General features: G+C 29.1%; 2 protein-coding genes across 4 annotated transcripts; both read left to right on the top strand.

Moving 5' to 3' along the window:
- The first annotated feature begins 13 nt into the window (after nt 1-13).
- LOC139989538 (G-patch domain and KOW motifs-containing protein-like) lies at nt 14-2,279 on the top strand. 2 transcript variants are annotated; one of them, XM_072008012.1, is made up of 6 exons: nt 14-407; nt 517-874; nt 954-1,057; nt 1,172-1,479; nt 1,701-2,057; nt 2,131-2,279. In XM_072008012.1, the coding sequence occupies exons 1-6, from the start codon at nt 268-270 to the stop codon at nt 2,205-2,207; spliced, it is 1,344 nt and encodes a 447-aa protein (XP_071864113.1). In that variant the 5' UTR covers nt 14-267; the 3' UTR covers nt 2,208-2,279. The 2 variants fall into 2 exon arrangements, with proteins under 2 accessions (XP_071864113.1, XP_071864112.1); XM_072008011.1 differs by having other exon boundaries at nt 1,701-2,279.
- A 109-nt stretch (nt 2,280-2,388) lies between these two features.
- On the top strand, nt 2,389-5,013 carry LOC139989564 (omega-amidase NIT2-like). Of its 2 annotated transcripts, none has more exons than XM_072008013.1 (6): nt 2,389-2,500; nt 2,588-2,734; nt 3,248-3,432; nt 3,851-4,019; nt 4,286-4,519; nt 4,671-5,013. In XM_072008013.1, exons 1-6 carry the CDS (start codon nt 2,413-2,415, stop codon nt 4,760-4,762), a joined length of 915 nt encoding a protein of 304 aa, XP_071864114.1. In that variant the 5' UTR covers nt 2,389-2,412; the 3' UTR covers nt 4,763-5,013. The 2 variants fall into 2 exon arrangements, with proteins under 2 accessions (XP_071864114.1, XP_071864116.1); XM_072008015.1 differs by having other exon boundaries at nt 4,286-4,559; nt 4,671-4,748.
- The last annotated feature ends 17,174 nt before the right edge of the window (nt 5,014-22,187 follow it).

Genomic DNA, 22,187 nt, shown 5'->3' with positions numbered 1-22,187 from the left:
ACCGCGTGGTGCAGCACTAGCTCGGAAACATAGAGAACCATAGGCGTCAGTTCTTGTTATTTCCTCTCTGATATACGTTTACTTTAATGTCGCTTAAGCAGACGGCTAATATATTGTTGGAATTAGTAATGTGGAAGTAATTGTGAGTAGATTAATAAAGTGTAGTTAGATATTAGATTTATGTACATAGTTTCAAGTGACATCAATCTTTATGTCTAGTATATATGTGTATATTGATCTATAAGTCAGTGTTAAAATAACAAACAAATGGCAGAAGAAGGGAAAAAGATTTCCTTCGGTTTTGCGAAATCTATTAAGAAACCTGTGTTAAAAAATGCTATTCCACAAGAGGAAAAGAAAGTTGATTACATTGAATGTCTTGATGATAAAGGTATTAAAGTAATAGGGTGAGTTCAAGAAGTAAAATTTATAATTAACAAGCGTATAACCTCAACCTAACCTATAAAAATCACCAATAACGGAATATATATATTTGAAAATAATCTTTTATTTCAGTGAGGAAGAAAAAAAAGATAAACCTCTAATTATACCATTGCTAGGTTCAAAAACCTGGCACGATAGAATTGTTAATAAAATAGATGCAGACATTTTCCTTCCAAAGGCAGATAAGGAAAAGGTAGAAGACACTAGTGTTAATGAGGCAAAATCAAAACTATCTAATGGAAAAACATCGCCAATAATATCAATAAAGAAAGAACTAGTTGAAGATAGTGAAAATAAAGTTGTTACTTTAGAAGAGCAAGCGGCTAAAGAAATCATTGAAGAACTTAAATCAAAGAATGAACATGAAACTAAAACAAATGATTTAACTTTACCTTTAGTAGAAGATGAATCATTAAGAGGCAAAGAACAGGTATGTCATCAACATATAGATGTGCAATGCGCAGATGTATTACATTTGCATATTATAAATATTGTTTTATATTTTTCAGTCTACGTTAGAAGATTATGAAAAAATTCCTATTGATGCTTTTGGTGTAGCAATGTTACGGGGAATGGGATGGCAACCAGGAAAGGGAATTGGTAGAAATGAAAAGTATGAATTTTACTCTAGATTAAATTAATTATATGTGTTTAATACATCACTTATTGGAAGGTAAACAAAGAACATCATTTTTTATTTCACAATTTTTTATTCTAACTATTACAGATTAGTAGCAGCTGTCATACCAGAATTACGACCAAAAGGTATGGGTCTTGGAGCAGACAAAGTTGCATTGCAGAAAAAAAATACGGATTCCAAAAAAGAAGAGGAAGAACTTAAAATCGGGAAAGGAACATTTGTGAAAATTATAGCTGGAAAACAAAATAATAATTATGGTCAAATAGAAGGATTCGATGATGATGCAGGAAGGCTCATAATAAAACTAGCTCTTGGTGGAAATATAATATCTGTAAATGAATTTATGGTACAGCCAGTGACTAAATCAGAATATTCAAAGAACTCAAAAGTTCTAAGTTAGTATGAAGAGTTAGTATTTCATTAAGGGACTTTTAAGAAAATAAATTTGGATTAACATATACATATAAATACATAATCAGACATGTAGAAGAACTAATTTAAAAGTACCTGTAAGTGTGTTGTTGCATGCCATTTTTTAAAGGTCCCTTCTATTTTTATATGAAATATGATAAATATAGAGGTTTTAGCTTTTAGTATTTTATGGGGTTAATTTCAGATACAAAAAAGTATGAGGAGTATAAGGACAAGGAATCCAAGGGACTCAAGCAAAAGACGGATAGGAAAAGATCAATGTCCCCTGAATCCGAAGACAGTGAAGATGGTGACAAAAGTACTGATAAAAGAAAGAAAATCAGAAGTACGATGCATAATAAGAACAAGTATGATAGAGTGAGCGATAAAAAATCAGAAAGACGAAAAAGGCGCTCCGAATCTAATGACGACAGCGATAGTGATTCTGAAAAGAAGAGACGGAGAGAAAGAAGTAATTCTAATAGTAGTGGTTCTTATAAATCAAAAAAATTGAAGAAGTCAAAGAAACATAAGAAACACAATTGTTCATCTGAAAGATCAAGTAAAAAACATAAGAAGAAAGATAAGGAAAGAGAAAAAGTTAGAGATAAGAAATCCAGAGATTATGCAGACAGAAAGAAACACAAAAGACGAGAAAGATCAAGATCTCGATCATTTAGTAGGCAGTAATATTTTCCAGGAACGTATTTGATCATTTTATTTTCAAGATAAATTGTACAATTTTATTTATACACATTTTATAATAAAATATATTTTTACAAAAGTATATTTCTTTCTTTACCCTTAACTAGAAATTACATTTAATTATAATATGTAATAATGCTTACAATTATATCAAAATTAATGTCCTAAACTTTATCAAGAATTATTAAAAATTCCTGCGTATTGTTTACGTAATGTTGGTACAAGTATTACCATACATAACCTCAAAGAACATTATGAGACTTACGAACATTGCTAAACAAGTAGTGCGCACGATGTCAAGTAAGTATTCACTATGTATAAAGTATTTATAGATAAAATGTATGGGAAATATATAACCGAATGTATTTAACTTTTCCAACATTTTAGCGATTCGCTTGGCGTTGGTACAACTTGAAGTGAATGAAGTAAAAAGCAAGAATGTAGAGCGGGCAGTTTCCTACATTTCAAGCGCGAAAAAGCATAATGCTGATATTATCGCTCTTCCTGAATGCTTTAATTCACCATACGGAATACGTAATAATTTGTTTTTTTTTCCAATAATTTATTATATAACAACTATATAGAAAAAAGTAAAAGTACATAAATTACCTTATCGTTTATACTTCCATAAAGGTTGTGAATTGAATCGAGAATATAGGATTTTCACATTTTTATGATTATCGTGATTTTTGTAAAAATATATTTTTTAAGATACTAACAATTAGGTACTTATAAATTAGTATTATCAACTATTTTGTATTTATAATTCCGCCTGTAGTATAATCGTTAATTAAAAACTAACTTTATGTTGCAAAAAGTCACTGATACTAACACAAATAGCATGATATTCATTTTTTACTTTAAACCTGTAGGAACAATTTATTATATATACTATTATCTAAGTAATTACATATTTAAGTAAGTCGAAATATAAAACTGAGTTATTTTGATAATTCAAAAAATAAAAAATTGACAAAAAATTTCAATTTAATTTATGGTTGAAACAAAGGACAGTTATTTTTCATTAATTGAAATATTGCAATACAGAGTATTTTCCGAAATACGCCGAGAGTATTCCTAGTGGTGAAACGAGCGTCGCTTTATCGAAAGCAGCTAAAGAGAACAGCATTTACATAGTTGGTGGTACGATACCAGAAATAGAGGGCGATAAATTATATAATACTTGTACCATTTGGAGTCCGGACGGAGACTTGATAGGAAGACACCGAAAGGTAAGTAATATATCCCTTTGTGGCTTTAACATTCAAAATATTGAGATGGAGAAAGTAATTCTTTACGTAGTAATAATCTAGGATTATACATATGTACATACGTATACTATAACCAATTCTATAATTTACGGTTTATAAAATACGTTATAATACGAGAAACATATGTTTCGTTGTAATGCGTAATATAAATTTTTCACATACTAAAAAACTTATTTTTTCTTAAAAAATATTATTAAAACATATGTTTCGTTGTAATGCGTAATGTAAATTTTTCACATACTAAAAAACTTATTTTTTCTTAAAAAATATTATTAAATGATAAAATTTAATAAAAGAAAGTGATAAAAGTACCGTTAGTTGATATTAAATTACAAAAGTTGCAGCAATAGAATTAGCGACTATATTTTTATATTACTAGGTACATCTATTCGACATCGATATTCCTAACAAAATTACTTTCCGAGAGAGTGATTCACTCAGTCCGGGTAACGCCCTAACGATATTCGAAGTGAAGGGCTGCAAAATAGGTATTGGCATTTGCTATGATATTAGGTTCGAGGAAATGGCACGTATTTATCGGAACAAAGGTACATCGAACATTACTTAACTAGCAGAAAATTAAATACCTTTTTTAAATATATTCCATATAAAAATAATATAATCTGTAACTCTGTATAAAAAAGAGCTTAATTTAAAAAAACCAGTATATTTGCGGAAAATTAAATAATTAAAAGAATTAGAAGGACGATAAGAGAACTGTTTTTGCATACTCATAAATTGTGGAATGTGGATCGTGCAACTACAAAGCCAAGTGGTATTCAGTGGCTTCATATGTCCCGTTTCTCTGGGTTAGGTTGTCAAATACTGATATATCCAGCGGCATTCAATATGACCACTGGACCACTGCACTGGTCATTACTTCAGCGTTCCAGAGCTAATGACAATCAATTATACGTCGCCTGTATATCACCGGCTCGTGTTCCTTCAGCAAATTACGTTGCATGGGGACATACACAGTTGACCAATCCCTGGGGAAAGATTCTTTACGATTTAGAAACTGAAGAAAATATGGTGGTCACTGATATCGGTAATTTCTATTTTAAAATTAAAAGCGAGAAATCCATGATGTAATTAATTTTTAGTCTCGTTAATTTATCTATTTACCAATCTCCCTCTGTATTTGTTGACTTTATTAATAAGCATTACTTATTATTTCTTTTTTTTTTTCTTTCTTTCAGATCTGAAAGTTGTTGAGGAAGTGAGGGCTCAAATACCCACATTTTCTCAGAGACGTACGGATTTGTATGACACTATCTGGAAGATGGAGTAACTCTACAAAAAAAGGTTTTGTTAAAATATCTTTTTTATTTTTCGTATAATTATGTACACGGGAAGAGTACATCTCTACTTTGGCATCTTTAATATTGATTATTACCATATAACACATAACATTGATTCTTGTTACAATCGATAACGATTACACGCAAATAAAAGGTCCCTCGTCATAACAATGCCGCTATTACAATGGCAGATTTTCTTCTTTCACGTATCTGTTTGGTTTTTAGGACTAATTACAATAAATATTTTTAGTGCCCTCTTTTAACGCATTCGAGATCGAAAAAAATTAATATCAGTCAATAGGCAAGGATATAATATACATGTTTTACTTATAATTTATATCATGTTAATTTTTATATTTCATATTTTTTCAATATAAAATTATTATTATATATATATATATATATATATATATAACACATTATAGTATAACATAGTATATAATTATAGAATTTATTATATATATGTGCACATAACATATTATAATATATCATAGTATATAATTATAGAATTTATTATATATATACATATATATGTATATATAAAACTGTACATAACATATTATAATATATCATAGTATATAATTATAGGATTTATTATATATATACATATATATACATATATATATATATAACTGTACATAACACATTATACTATAACATAGTATATAATTATGGAATTTATTATATATATGTGCACATAACATATTATAATATATCATAGTATATAATTATAGAATTTATTATATATATACATATATATATATATATATATATATATATAACTGTACATAACATATTATAATATATTATAGTATATAATTATAGAATTTATTATATATATATATAACTGTACATAACACATTACACTATAACATAGTATATAATTTTATATTTTAAAAATATGAAACATAAAATTTAAGATTGCCATCAATTTAAAATTAAACAGAGAGAAAAACACAGAATCATTCTAGCCAAACGTTCAAATCATACCGACACGTAGGGATTGTTTTACAATTAAATCTCGATCTCGAATGGATTAAAATGAAATACATACCTGCAACTTTAACATCTTCAATATCGGGAATGTTCAAACTTTACAAATAAAAGCGCCCTGTTCCCCTTTCCATTACAGGCTCTCCTACCGTATCCGCTCTTATCCCGGCTTTTACTTGAAATCTGCAATGCGTCTATTTACAATTTAAATTTATCCGGACCATCCGCTGAATCGGCAGCCCTTTATAAATATATAATGAACCCAGAACATGTGCCTGTGACCCTAGTATCTACACTAGCGTTGTTCATACCGAAACCTTCGTATTACGCCAATTTGTCACGCATGAACATCGATTCTTTCAAGGGTCACGGCTTTATGGGGTTAAATCCTTTAGAGCAGTTAAAGTGATATTAATAATATGAAAATTTTTACAAAGATTTAATATGTTCATAAAAGAAAAAGTTTCGTGCTCTTATATTTTATATTAATTATAACTTAAAAGTGTTATTTATAGATTTAATAAATTGTTAAAATTCCATGAAGACATATTCTGGAACACATTAGAAGATTTTGCTTTGATTTACAGTGGATGATCCGAACATGAACAGATAACAAACGAACAAATAGAAATTAAATTATTGTCGCAGCGTAACTCACGTGGGACCTTAAGCTCGAATTAGACTTGAACATTAGGATTGTTTTGAGTAATTCTTATATATTCTTATATATTATATATATTCTTATATATTCTTATATTTTTTAATTTGTGCAATCAGCGGCAGCTTAAATGTCTAACTACTTTTTTGGTTTATAATTCTCAAATTTACTAAAATCAAATAATTAACAATTATCGACAAACTCGAACTTTGAATACAATTAACAATTATCAATAATTATATTAAATGAAATAATTATAATAATTATATGAAACTAACGCGCTTACATTTCTCGTGAGTAAGTAACTTACACACCATTCAAAAAGAAACGATAACGTAATTAATTAATTCCATGATAACGTTATTAATTAAGAGTTTCCAACAGTATCCAACATATCTCATTAATGAAGTTTTATCGTTAACATAGTTAATACTGTTCCTAGAGAAAACTATAATGTATATAATACTACCAGAGGACTTATACGTAAGGAAATGGTCGATATAAGTATTGTTAGTGTTGGCAGACTGTATGTAATAGTCGTAGAATGCAGTTGTGTGTTCTGTAAATTCGTGTTGACAGACTGTAATAGTTGTTGAATAATGTCGTGTGTTCTGTAAATTTGTGTCGATGCAAGGATTTTGTTGCAAATTATCAACTAAAGAGCCACCCGTTAGGTCCAACCAATCGATCGATATCGCAAACCTTGAATGAATTAACGCTCAAGGTGCAAGAAGTTCAATAGATCGGGTGTTAGTATAATTTGAAACTTTATTTGCATTTGTTCATTATGCAAGCAAAGTTGTTATAAGATCTTATTGAAACTCCAAGTATTTTACCCGTACGGTCGACGCTCTGTTGCTTTTATGTTGTGTTGATACTCCCCACCACCCGTTAAGTCTGGTCGATTCATCGTACCTTGCCAGCCGGCCGGGTATTTTCCCTGGTGGTTTTCGCTAACGTCTGAATCATCAGATTTGTGGCTCGAACAGAACAGATAATTCAGAATATCTCAGAGAAGGTAGAAATTCTATACGACCCATAAACGAACAATCGCTCAAAATTCCGAATAGATTCATTTAAAGAATTATGGAAAACAAAAAAACAATGAAAAACAATGAAAAACAAACATTTAAGTTTTGTAACCACAAATTTTTAAATGTTATAGTTTGAATCTGTTCTTATAATTTTAGATAAACAGGATGTCTAAAAAATTCGATGAAAATTCTTATGAAATATCAATCAATTGAAACATCTAAACGCAACGCAGAGAATGGATATTATCATACAGTTTCTCAATATTTCCAAATTCATTCATATACATCGATTTTTGTTTTCGTATTTACCGAAGAATATATATTTGTTGGCATCAAAATATTTTCTATTTTAATTCTTGGTCATTTTAGATCGACGCTTCAAAATCTTGATTAAAATTCTTAAATTTTTAAATTGAGAAACATTAATTATAGGACAAAAAGTTGTTTCATTTATTTGAACATTCTGCTTCATTCGTACAATAACATATTTCATTTTAAATTAAAACAAGAATAAATAATATTGTGTATAAGTTTAATAGGACGACACACGTGATTTGTAGCTAACATTGTGACGGTTTCTGCAATATGCCTTTTAATCGAGTAAAAACAAGAGGACTTCCAAATTTCTATTAACCGATTAATTTCTATTATCAATAAATTTTAACAATGATTGAAAGTTGCAAAATTAAATATAAAATTTATTAATAGCATACGTAGTGTTAAATTTATAAATAAGCAGTTTATCTTTTAAGAATAACAAAGACACCAGAAAATAAAAATAATATTCTAATTAAACAATTTACCATTGTTGCTACAATAAATGCTACAATAAATGAATGAAAAACAACAGAAAATGGTATATCTATATTATACGTATAGAAAGGAAGTTAAAATACTAGAATAATCGTATTCTACGATTCAACAGTCGCAAAACGATAATAGGAAATCTTGTTTCTTCCGAAGGGCATGAAATGGTCAGGAGATCATGAAATGTAATTGGAAGCTGAGTGGTCAAAGGGATTAAACTCGATTAAACTGAATTGTGCTATATTGTACAAAGGGTAGAGAACTGCTACCAAATATCAGCTAGCTTAAAGGCGTGCTGGTTATACCTTACAAATTATATTTCAAATTCAATCTCCTGTTGCTTAGCAATAAGTAAATTAGTACTTTACCTAGAATCTGTGATACATTAGTGTAACGAAAATAAATTTCTTAAATTATTCATTAGCTTGCAATATGTTCTGTTGTTTTTAAATTCAAGTGATGAAAACTTATGAAATGATATTTTTAATTTAAACTGATCAATTAATTTCATTAATTAATTTATTGTAGCAACAATGGTAAATTGTTTAAATAAGGAAAGAAATTTAGAACGAAAGATGTACGAATGAAGCATTTAAATTTTAAAACGACAAATTAATGTATGAAAACAATAAAACTGGCAACATCATATCATGATCTTGCTGGAACGTGTTTAATGAGCGGAATGTAGGCGTGAAAACGAAAATGTAGAGATACTCGTGGCGCGAAAAGACTAAATTCCTCATAAAAATACAATAAATGAGAGGGAACGTGCGCGTGTTTTATTTTCGGCCTTGAATACATAAAAAAAAAAGAAAAAGGAAAAAAACCAGAAATTATATTGAAACTATTTTACTGAAACTTATTGTATCATTTTTACTATCCTATATAAAACATAAAATCATTTCCTTTCATATTGAGAAACGTTATTTTGAATTTCCAGATTCAAAACGTTAATTACATATATATAATTACCAATAAATGGTGGTAGCAGCAAAAATACAGAATATTTAGCGAGGTGAAATATAGGTAAAGCATTTAAAAAAAAAGTTTGGAATGTTTGATGTAAAACGATGAAATTAAATGGATGGGTTTGAAAACTTGACTCGGTTTAATAATTTGATGGAAAAAGTATTCGCCCTATGGGGAGAGAATTCATGTCCCTGTCGATATATCGACGAGGTGAACCTCTACTTCCGACTGCTCTGCAATTCAAATTTAACACTCGAATATACATGGTGAAAGAAATGGAAATTGAACAATTTAAGAGAACCAATTACTCTCGCGTCAACGTAACTTCAAAATGTTTCACATGTCCGTATTTGCGAGGCGAAATTCGCCGTTATCCGATTAACACGTTTGCAGAAGCGATGTTCTTTTTATTGCAAATAAACTTGAGGTAAACGGACAAATTGCTCGAAGCAACTGCCATTAGCGTAATTTTAACGTGTTCATTTACAGTATGATAATAACCATTACTCAGAGTTGTTAAAGTGAATTAATGCGTAACCGCATCATCCACGACTGGCCATGATTATGTGGACATTGGTACAAATGAAAGCTTAATAATTGTCGAATAGAACCACTTGAAAATCGTATTCATAAATTATTCTCTCGTCTCGTGTCATGTTCATCAAATGGAAAACAAGATTGTGTTGTGTAAAGATCGCGTAGGAGAAAAAAGTGAAGAAGAGAAGAAAAAGATTAGAATGAGGTCACCAATGAGCAAAATACTTAACGTAAAAGTGTACTATATTGAAATTGAGTCCGTTACAAGCCTTGATTTTATTCTACACATTTTATTCTACTTTCTATTCTATTTTTATACTAGAAGTCCACTTTCTATTCTAAAAGTTACTATATTAAATATAATTGAGCACGTGCCTATATCTAATCGACTTATCATCTCATTCACTTAAAGCTGCTCCAGGATGTCCGGTTAGATATTTTTAATACGAAAATACGGAGTATTAACAGTAACAAATTCTCTATGTGGTATTTTTGTATTAGTCTCTTAAATAGATAAACAACATTTTGTCTCAAAAAATACTCTGTATTGCACGGATATATAAATACTGAATATGTGTATTGATGGAGACATTGATATACATCTTCGTTCGAGGTGTCAAAAATTTATTTGTCACGGCTTGTTTCGGATTAATCGAAATCATTCTCTTAGAAAAATGTTTGAAATTTCATTAATCCTTCGATTTTATTCCTATTCTAAACACGGATACAACATCAAATAACATCAATGTTCATATCTACTTTTACACGTCAACATCTATTTACTCTAATTTTCATTTCTACTTTAATTTTCAAACTTTCTTGATCTACGTGTCAAAATCGAATATAAAATAAATCAAACGTATTCAAAGGACGAACTGATTCTGATTATATCACTAAAATTTTGATATTCTGAAAATTAATAATGTTGCTAGTAAAGTAACTGTTTCTATCCTAAGACAAAATATCTTTCAAGACTAAGTTTTCGTTCCAGTTTTCCTAACTTTCAACGGCAACGATGAAATCTAGCCCACAAAATTCTTGCAGAAAACTTTGTAAGGACATAGATTACCCTCAAGTATTGTACTTCGCACGGCATCTCGTATAGAATTTCTACTCAACGAACTATTATTATTAATTAAAATAATTAAAAGCTTATTATTAAACGATAATTTCCTTTTTTGAACGAAAGCGGGTAAAATCATAAGGAACGACGTGTTACTAATTTCAACAACGATTACGGATCTACTACTACTACTCTACCATTAACATTCATTTCTCTCTAGATATAAGATTACTGTTTATAAGATCATTGTACCAATTATATATATAAGATTATTACACCAATTATAGTTATTAATTACTACGAGAACTACTATAATTACTAAGTAATTACGAGAACTACTATTATTATTAACATTTAATCTTCTATATATATCACCCTAACTTATAGTGATATATACTAATAGATATATACTATTAACGATTAACAACGACCTATTATTAATATTCTGCGATTAACATACATTTCTCTCTAGATATAAGATTAGTGTTTGTAAGATTATTGTATATTATTACACCAATTATGCTATACTTGTATCATATTATCCACTTATTTTTTTTGTTATTTTTCTATTTTTCTATTTTTTTTATTTTCATATTTTTTTTTCTAATAATTATATATTACCCTATCATATTATCTACTTAGCTGTTGTCCTTATTATATACCCATTATTTTATAATTAAAGCCATTATACCAATTGCATTATATTTTTGTTTGTACGGCAAATTCATGCTCCGTTTCTACACATCGACCTATTATTATACATTTAAAAGCTTATTATTAGTTAGTGCCTTTGAAACTACTCCTAATACTACTCATGATTATGTTTCGTAATTTCACATATATCTTAACTCACGAAAAACGATGTTAAGTTACTATATACATTTATTTTATACATATTCATGTTATCTACTTATTTTTTTTGTTATTTTTCTATTTTTCTATTTTTTTTATTTTTATATTTTTTTCGTTAATAATTATATATCATCCTAACTTATAGTGATTTAATTGTTTATTATTATACCCACTACACTATATACATTTTCCCACTATATTATCTACATTTATTTTATACATATTCATGTTATCTACTTATTTTTTTTGTTATTTTTCTATTTTTCTATTTTTTTTATTTTTATATTTTTTTTTCTAATAATTATATATTACCCTATCATATTATCTACTTAGCTGTTGTCCTTATTATATACCCATTATTTTATAATTAAAGCCATTATACCAATTGCATTATATTTTTGTTTGTACGGCAAATTCATGCTCCGTTTCTACACATCGACCTATTATTATACATTTAAAAGCTTATTATTAGTTAGTGCCTTTGAAACTACTCCTAATACTACTCATGATTATGTTTCGTAATTTCACATATATCTTAACTCACGAAAAACGATGTTAAGTTACTATATACATTTATTTTATACATATTCATGTTATCTACTTATTTTTTTTTGTTATTTTTCTATTTTTCTATTTTTTTTATTTTTATATTTTTTTTGTTAATAATTATACATCATCCTAACTTATAGTGACTTAATTGTTTATTATTATACCCACTACACTATATACATTTTCCCACTATATTATCTACATTTATTTTATACATATTCATGTTATCTACTTATTTTTTTTGTTATTTTTATATTTTTCTATTTTTTTTATTTTTATATTTTTTTTTCTAATAATTATATATTACCCTATCATATTATCTACTTAGCTGTTGTCCTTATTATATACCCATTATTTTATAATTAAAGCCATTATACCAATTGCATTATATTTTTGTTTGTACGGCAAATTCATGCTCCGTTTCTACACATCGACCTATTATTATACATTTAAAAGCTTATTATTAGTTAGTGCCTTTGAAACTACTCCTAATACTACTCATGATTATGTTTCGTAATTTCACATATATCTTAACTCACGAAAAACGATGTTAAGTTACTATATACATTTATTTTATACATATTCATGTTATCTACTTATTTTTTTTTGTTATTTTTCTATTTTTCTATTTTTTTTATTTTTATATTTTTTTTGTTAATAATTATACATCATCCTAACTTATAGTGACTTAATTGTTTATTATTATACCCACTACACTATATACATTTTCCCACTATATTATCTACATTTATTTTATACATATTCATGTTATCTACTTATTTTTTTTGTTATTTTTATATTTTTCTATTTTTTTTATTTTTATATTTTTTTTTCTAATAATTATATATTACCCTATCATATTATCTACTTAGCTGTTGTCCTTATTATATACCCATTATTTTATAATTAAAGCCATTATACCAATTGCATTATATTTTTGTTTGTACGGCAAATTCATGCTCCGTTTCTACACATCGACCTATTATTATACATTTAAAAGCTTATTATTAGTTAGTGCCTTTGAAACTACTCCTAATACTACTCATGATTATGTTTCGTAATTTCACATATATCTTAACTCACGAAAAACGATGTTAAGTTACTATATACATTTATTTTATACATATTCATGTTATCTACTTATTTTTTTTGTTATTTTTCTATTTTTCTATTTTTTTTTATTTTTGTATTTTTTTCGTTAATAATTATATATCATCCTAACTTATAGTGACTTAATTGTTTATTATTATACCCACTACACTATATACATTTTCCCACTATATTATCTACATTTATTTTATACATATTCATGTTATCTACTTATTTTTTTTGTTATTTTTATATTTTTCTATTTTTTTTATTTTTATATTTTTTTTTTCTAATAATTATATATTACCCTATCATATTATCTACTTAGCTGTTGTCCTTATTATATACCCATTATTTTATAATTAAAGCCATTATACCAATTGCATTATATTTTTGTTTGTACGGTAAATTCATGCTCCGTTTCTACACATCGACCTATTATTATACATTTAAAAGCTTATTATTAGTTAGTGCCTTTGAAACTACTCCTAATACTACTCATGATTATGTTTCGTAATTTCACATATATCTTAACTCACGAAAAACGATCTTATGTTAGTAGTACCTGAGAGTGTTGCTAAGCTATATTATTTATTATTATACCTATTATTTATTATTATACTTATTATTTTTATAATGAATATTGATCACAGAGCGGTTCCTTTCCTTTCAATGGCAAATGAAAGGTTTTATATAAATTCATAAGAATAGTAATAAGCGATAATACAACTTAAAGAGAATGAAGACAACAAGATAATATATTGTTTAATATTACTATGTTATCTACTTAAGTGTATATATATTTTGTACTTAGATAATAAAATTAGTGTAAGGATCAATGAAATTTTAAACTGCTTTTCCCAAAAGAATGGATCCTTTACGATCGGTTACGATTACGGTTTTCTGAGACCTTCGTTCCTCGTAATGAGTACTTAACAGATCTCTACCTCCCAAAACTATAACAAATAATTTTTTGACACCCTATAAAATACACATAGAAAATACGTACTGTTATTCTAATAATTAAAACACGGAACATCAATTTATTTATTCACTATGCCAGCACAGATAATAATTAACATTGACGTATATAATATATATTTGAAAAAATAGAATTTTCATTTAACCGATTATATGACCATCACTGATACTCGGTTAAGTATTAATACTGACTATCTATCAACCTTTTATAACTTCCTCAAGAATATGGGAAGACTTTAAAAATTTTAGTCACGTGATTTGGTTCTTTAAAGCGGAGAATTTAGAAGTAATATTTTTATAATAAAAAAATTAATTAACAAGATATATTATCATAGGACTAATGATAAAATGTCACCAAAACCGGTAAATTTATAATATTCAAAAGAAACTTGAAATCCAGTTTATTTACTCAGTAATAAAATCTCATTTACCTTCAGAGAACCCATACAACTTTCGCATAACTCAACTTCTCTCCTTTAAACAAAACATCAAAGCTTGTTGTTCCTAACTTCAAAGGGCTCAATTCAAGTTTTTGATCTATTTTCTCTCGTTCTATATTGTCGTTTCAAAGCTTACAATACCATTTACACCTTTGCCCTGAGTTCCATCCATATATCCTATGCAATTTTATTATTATCGTTCCGAAGAATCTTCGCACTTCTGTTTCGCTCGTGATATATATTCACATATGTTTTGCCACATTGTTTCATCTTTCAGAAACAATATGTTCGAAAATGATATGATATTGAAAACACATAGGCCGTTAAACAAGAATGGATGGATTCAAACGGAAGTAATTAAGTGATCCCAATTCCACAGCCGTGGCGGCTGAACGCGTTTTCCTTTCGAACAATTTGCTCGCATCGAGTGGTGCGAATTTCAACAAGTATCCAGGTGTTTATCATTAAATTTTTTTTTTTACTCGGTTACCTTCGACGTATTTTGCGTATTCCTTATGCGATTTTTAAGGTACTATTTCTTGTATCATTGAAAAAAGTAATGACTTTTAAATTACTAATAAAAGGTAGATTTAAATTTTATACAAATTTTAAGGAAATTGAAAATTGGAAGATGACAAATTACTAACATTCCTTTAGTATATTATAGTAAATTTGCAAAGGTTTAAAAAATCTTGAAACACTTTGTATGGAATTCTTTCTCTTTTCTAATTATCGTTTATGTAATAAAATAAGGCGTTTCAATTTGAATTCATTAAATGTTATCTTAAATATTTAATTTAAAAATTCTTTTGAGAAAATCGGAAAAGATTTTGAACTATTTTTTAATCAATAAATAAACGCTTCAAGAATTGAGAACGTCTGACCAAGACTCTCTGACAACTCAGTTAATCGAGTGATACGAATAGTTCCGTGATATTGCAGAAGCCATTTACTGCGTTCCCCTAATATGATCACATCGATAAAAGAAAGATCACTACTTCTTCCTTGTGTTTAATACGTAAAAATAAAAATCTTATATAAAAGGAATCTCTTGTTATTTTCTTCAACTCAGATCGCCATGTCATTAAATTGAGCACAATAACTAAATTAAAAAGTTGAGACACCGACCAACATGAAACAACTACCATCATCAACCGTATCTTATGGACGTGTTACAGATTAGAGCGTTTCATTTAGTTGAAGTGAAACGAGGATTAACTCGTTACTTCTCAGTGCCGTGCATTTATCTTCATTCTTGCTGGTACAAAAAAGCCATTTTTGAAATCAGAAACTTAAACGAGCAACTTTCTCAACACGCTGAAATTCGAACCTTTGTCACCCACTTTTTGTTAGAAGACATTGAGGAGGAAAAAATTATAAGATTCTATGAAAAGATTATGTTAGAAGGAAGCTGTTAGTGTCTAATAGTATGGTCCTTCTGTAATATACACACATATAGATATAATAGTATAACATTGATTTACACCGAATAAGAGAAACATTTAGACATCAAAAATTTTTTAATAAATTTTGAGAATTAACGATGTAGCATCTAGTTTCCATATCCAATCTATCCCTTAACTCATAAAATACGTACTTTAACACATAAATAAAGCATAGTATGATGAATGTTATAAGTAAAAGAAAATAAAAAGGCATACTTTTTGCTTCAAATAATTAAAATAAAATTTAGATACAGGACTTTGAATGAATGAAAATCGAAAAAAAGATATATTCCATTTGGTCATCGATTTTATTTAAATTCCAAAGTACTCGTTTCACTTACGTCAGTAGTAAAACATTTTTATCGACAAACTACCTTACGAAAAGACCTTTCTATCAAATCAAATTGCTTCAAAGAAAATTCCTTTTCAAACACACCATATTACTCGTGCTAAAATCCAGAAGGGATATTCCAACAAGATGTATTCAGTGAACCGCAGCTCGTGACTGGTGAGTTTGGAAAGAGATGAGGCGCTGAACCGTCAAAGTTGATATTCGACCAAGCTCTCGACCCTTTCATCTCGATAATCCTGACCAAACTTCGAATGAACCACTCAACGGAACGATCATCGATCCCTATAGAATCTCTTGAAGCATTCTTCCCTAAGAATTCGTCGTCTTTAACCCTATTACGTCCTTCCATCACAATCTTCTTAATGATGAACGAAATAAAAAAAGTTTTTGAAACGCGACGCCGCTGTCACTTTCTAAAAGCGTCGTATTTATACTGCTAGATGGCCATAGGCACGTCCGACTGCCAGATATATAATGCATTGAAAGAAAAGAGCAATTTTTCTTGATAACTATACTATATCGATAATAGATCGAAATTACTAATTTGATTCCTGTAATATCGTTGCCTTATGAAAGTTTCGTTTGGTAATTGGTTCTGTTGGTTCTTATCGTTGTGAAAAGTCGATTCAATGTGTGTACCTATTGTATAGAGAATTATTGTGTGGTAGAGTGTAATTTTGTAGTGTTTTTGATCTTTAATTTATTATTGTATATAATTTAATTTATTTTGTCGGCGTGCCGCTCTTTGGTCCGTTGAGCCATTCATGTTCCGTATTTGTTCCGCTTGGTATTTTCATAATTTTCGTAATTATAATAAAAAATTAACTTTTAATAAGTTTAACATCTTGCAATCTATATTTAAGATTAATATTTTATCGGTTTTCGTTCGTGACAACACCAAAGTAGCCAATAAGTTTGAGAGGTATAATTTAAGAAGTTATGAAGCAAGATGTTAAGGACAAATTCTGAAAGAGATATAATTCGGTAGTATTATATTATATTACTTTGCGAATTACTTTTCAAGTATAAAAATAGCTTAACAGTCTCTGATAGTTACTTTATCATTTAATTTGTTAAATTCGTTTAATTCGCTTAATTTCGTTCTTAAAATATGACAATCACGTTGGCGTGTTTCGCGTTTAACATAGAATTATTTTACCATATATGCAACAACTTATTTTTTCTTCGTAAATATTATTAGTAACATTATCAATTTCTTATACTTCCATCCTTCATACAAGTGACAATGAATTATAACAGTTTCACAGAAATCACAAAAATCAGGGAATAGGTATACCACTATATTTTCATATATATGTATATGTATACATATCCCCCAATTATATAATAAAATATGAAAAATATTGAACAAAATATAATCAATTACAGTACCATTAGACAGAAATTACAACAGATTACAATTTTCTGTGTGTCATTGATTCATCATCATTTTTCATTCTTTTAAACTATGCAAAAACGAGTCAAACCGATCTGACGTAATCTTACCACACTTTTTCACTACAAACATCCATTCAAATGAAATAAAGGGAATAGAAAGAACAAGAAAATCTCCTTTGGTAATAATACGATATAATTAGATAGATATAATTAGATGTAATTAGATATAATTAGATATAATTGGATATAATTGGATAGATACAATTGATCTTTCGCTAACACAGTACATGATACTTTCTTTTTTCCCTTATTATGGTTAATGTTGATGATCGATGTATAGGATATAATTGATCATTCTCTAACACACTACATGGTACTTTCTTCTTTCCCGTATGGCTGATGTTGATGATTGACGTTTAGGATGGAATTTCGTCAATGGCGCCATCTAAATCCTTACAGAGAGTCCATTCGTGCTCTCATCATAGCGACTATTAAGACCAGCAAAGCATAGAATTTCTCAAACATGTTAAAATTGGAGACAGCAGATCCTTCATATCCGCCAGGTTTAAGTTTATCAGAATCGGTAGAATTTTTAGTTTTCTTATCCAGGCATGTGTACTCGCAACATCTTGTTCCAACACGGAAGTTTTTACAATGCTATAATAAAAAGAAATGTATTAATTGTACAGATCAATCGTCCCTTGACAGGTCGAGAATTCAGGTCATCCAGAGAATGGAATAGAGACGTGGAAAAATGTAGTCCGTTCATCGCAGTTGGAGGAAATAGTGATCGAATGAATGAACGAGGTGTTAAGGACAACTGACGATAAATTCTTCTTTTGTCGAGAATTGCATGATTGTGAATGGTTTGTAGGTGGTTAGATGAAGAGAATTGAGGAGTTTGGAGGTGAATGAAGAGTGTTTTTGGCAAGGTACATTGCAGAATGTTTGCGGTAGCATTGTGTTAATTATGAGTTTGTACGTGTAATCCTTGCATATATCACTATATACAATCTAACGTATATTTTTAATAATATATCAGAGTTTTATTTATTTCATAGCTATGAATTTTATACTCTATAATCTTGACATTTTATTTCACAGAAGCGTTTGAATATCCATACAAATTAAATGAACCAATTTATTCATATCTTATGTACAGATTAAGAAATTGAGCTGATATATTATTTTTAATATTGTACCAATCATGTTCCATGATCCTGAATTCCTGTTCTGAAAATTTAACAGGAAGTTTTGTATTTCGATATTTTCAGCGACAAATGGTCAATATTGTTTTAGTATATTTCGTTACATATACATGTATATCGTATATTCACCAAAAACGCGCTCTTGCAAGCACTGTTTATCCGTCAGTCAGTAACACTCGATTCGCGTCATAGCGTTGAAACCTCATCGCATCCCAATCCGTTGGAAAACATTTTTCCTGTAGCATACTTTATTGTTATGACCCAACAAGGTCTTTGTTTATTTCCTTTCTTTTTTTTTTTTTATTTTTTTTTTTTTTTTTTTTTGCTCCAATTCCGCCATTGCTTTTTCAAAGATAGTATTTCAGAGCCATTGATCAAGTTTATTGTAACAATAAACGTATATTTCGGGAACAACACTTTGTGCTATGAAACAAAGTACAATAAAGTTAGAAGGTTGCATCGATTTTCGAAATTTTATAGGTTGAGGTGTATAACAGTATCAACAACTCTTTTGCTGTTTCCAAGCGTCAAAATTCATTCTGACTACCATTTTATGTACCTCACAGAAATATGTCTTCATTCATCATTTCCCGTGCCATTCACCAACATGTTATCCCCTAAGTAAAATATTGATGTTGAGTCAGACGTCCAACTCAATAATCTTTTCGGTATCTACCATAAGCCATATAAACCAGGGCGTGTACACGCGTGTGCTTATACATCAGATGTAATACTTGACACGAAACCTGCTTATATCAATATTAAATTTATGCATAGTAGGATGTTCAACCATTGTAAAAATGAAATTACAATACATACAGTTTTACTGTGGAAAAGTAAATCTTTCTTGCATGTCCGCGCAAATGAAAGGGGAAACTGTGCATGCACCAAACATCTTTACGTTTGTAATTTTTCACGCAAATTTACAACTGTAGGGAAAAAATTATCTCTGATTTTTCAGAACTGTTTTTTAGGAACTGAGAATATCGCATAACGGAATGCTATGTTCTACATATCGTATTTCTGTTACGAAAGTGGTACAAACGAAGTCCACATGAGAACAGTACAATAAAATCGGCTGAAGTTACGTTCTCGTGCAAATATCGCGGCTTTTGCGTTGAAAAGCACGCAACTGCCAGTCTCGTTGTAAACGAGAGAAAGATATTGTAATCGGTCGGGATTAACATAAAACTTGTCGCATGCGACTAGATGGCCTGCATGTCGAATAAACGAGAGTAGACCGCGTGTTACGTGATTTTAACCGTTTAAGCGGAAACTAATGATTGTAACCGGAGCCGAGATATGTGCCAATATTACTTTGCTCAACAAAGCGTATAAGGTAAGGGGAGAACCGCGATAGGGTAGAACGGGAGACAGGGATTCTTTACGTAAGGTAAGTCTGTCAGCTAGAGATCCTATAGCTATAGCTACAATAAATCCGTATTCCGGAAAATTGTCGTTTCACAAATGAAGCTTCTAGAAAATGGAATTCATACAATATAACTACTGTTGTAAGAATTTATATATTTGATTCTTTTGATGTATTTATCAGAATGTTTATCAAGTAGCGTATCCTCATAGCTAGTAATCACAGTTTAATGAGGCATAATTAATAGAACGGATAGAGGGTTGATTTAATCACCGTTAAATAGATAAATTTCTATATTGATCCCTTTAGTTAAAATGTCCTTTTTTATCTGCGTCATAATTTGTTTCTTCATCCAATTTAAAATATTTAGATAACAATATAATTTTATATAAAAAAATTAATTATACTATGTTTATTGCAGTCTCTAGTAGTTATTTGATATTTAACATTTTTGTGTACATACAAAATTTAAATTATACTTCGCTTAAGAACAGAAATTCTAATTGCTTTCCTAACATGTACTAATAATTACTAACTAAAATAGAAAGTGTTGGAAGACGAGGAAGATTATCTAACATCTTACATTCCCGGCAGATCTCGAAAGTTCTATCTTCCTTCAGATTTTCTTAAGTTTCCGTTTCTCTGAATTGACATTTTAGTTAGCTTAGTATACGTGCTATACATAGGTATGTATAATGGCATGATCGCGACAGACGAGAAGTTACTCACGCCTTATCTTCTGTAAACTATTTATAAAAGAAGAACAAATTACATGTTAGAACTTTCACTCAAGTTATCAATCCAAATAATTTTAAATAAGAGAAAAAACCTAACGCAGCCGTTTCAACTTAAATATAGCTAATAATTGATTACAAGCCAATAGCGTGAATCTTTTATCAACATGAAATTCGCAATATTTATTCAAATATTTATATTTATAGTGCGTTATTGGCAAAGAAGACGTATTTGTATGCGCTATCGATTTTATGCGCTTGCCACGCAAACACGGAAATTACGACTTAAAATTAAATTCGCACTGCAAAGCGTTGATGTTACAACGTCAATTACATATTTCAAAAACATTGAAGCTATCACACGGAATCAGAGAAATTCTCTGGGAAGTTAAACGTAATATCACGTTATTGGGAATAAGATGGCTTTGACTCGAGTTCAAACATAGGGAAACTTGAAAGAACTTTCCGCGGATTTCCCTTCTTCTCTAAATTGGGTTTCATACAAAAACGACTTTAACCTTTTCAAGGAAATACCTGTAGAGAGCGACGACCTATGATTTTAAATAGAGAGATTTATCTGGAAAGGAGTGGATAGAAAACGTAGAACCAGATCTTGTTTGTTGAAAAATATTTTTCTCTTCGCAGGGAATCAAGTTTTCAAGAACGATCGATTATGTTTACACTTGACTTAAACGTGAAGTTGTAATTAAAAAGAATTAAAAAGGATAAATACTAATTTAAATTTAAAGAAATTGTTAGTTCAATTATTTTAAGTTTAAAGACATATAGTTGTGACCTTTTTATATATTAGAAATCAAGCAGAAATATTAATTGTCAAACCCAGCCAAGAGCACATGTACTTTAAAACCCTGCTTCCAAATCGATACTCCCTGGGACAATACATCGTTCTGTACTACCAATTTATTTTCGCTCGAAG

The sequence above is a fragment of the Bombus fervidus genome, chromosome 1, assembly GCF_041682495.2.
Source record: "Bombus fervidus isolate BK054 chromosome 1, iyBomFerv1, whole genome shotgun sequence".
Classification (NCBI taxonomy): Eukaryota; Metazoa; Arthropoda; class Insecta; order Hymenoptera; family Apidae; genus Bombus; species Bombus fervidus.
Note: the sequence above shows the minus strand (reverse complement) of the source record. Positions and strands in the feature narration are given on the sequence as shown.

Excerpts from the sequence above, each read along its gene's own strand:
- LOC139989538 (XM_072008011.1), top strand. The coding sequence starts at position 268 with ATGGCAGAAGAAGGGAAAAAGATTTCCTTCGGTTTTGCGAAATCTATT. Across the intron at positions 408-516 it reads AAAGGTATTAAAGTAATAGG|TGAGGAAGAAAAAAAAGATA; the intron begins GTGAGTTCAAGA and ends CTTTTATTTCAG. Across the intron at positions 1,058-1,171 it reads GGAATTGGTAGAAATGAAAA|ATTAGTAGCAGCTGTCATAC; the intron begins GTATGAATTTTA and ends TAACTATTACAG.
- LOC139989564 (XM_072008013.1), top strand. The coding sequence starts at position 2,413 with ATGTTGGTACAAGTATTACCATACATAACCTCAAAGAACATTATGAGA. Across the intron at positions 2,501-2,587 it reads AGTAGTGCGCACGATGTCAA|CGATTCGCTTGGCGTTGGTA; the intron begins GTAAGTATTCAC and ends CCAACATTTTAG. Across the intron at positions 2,735-3,247 it reads TAATTCACCATACGGAATAC|AGTATTTTCCGAAATACGCC; the intron begins GTAATAATTTGT and ends ATTGCAATACAG.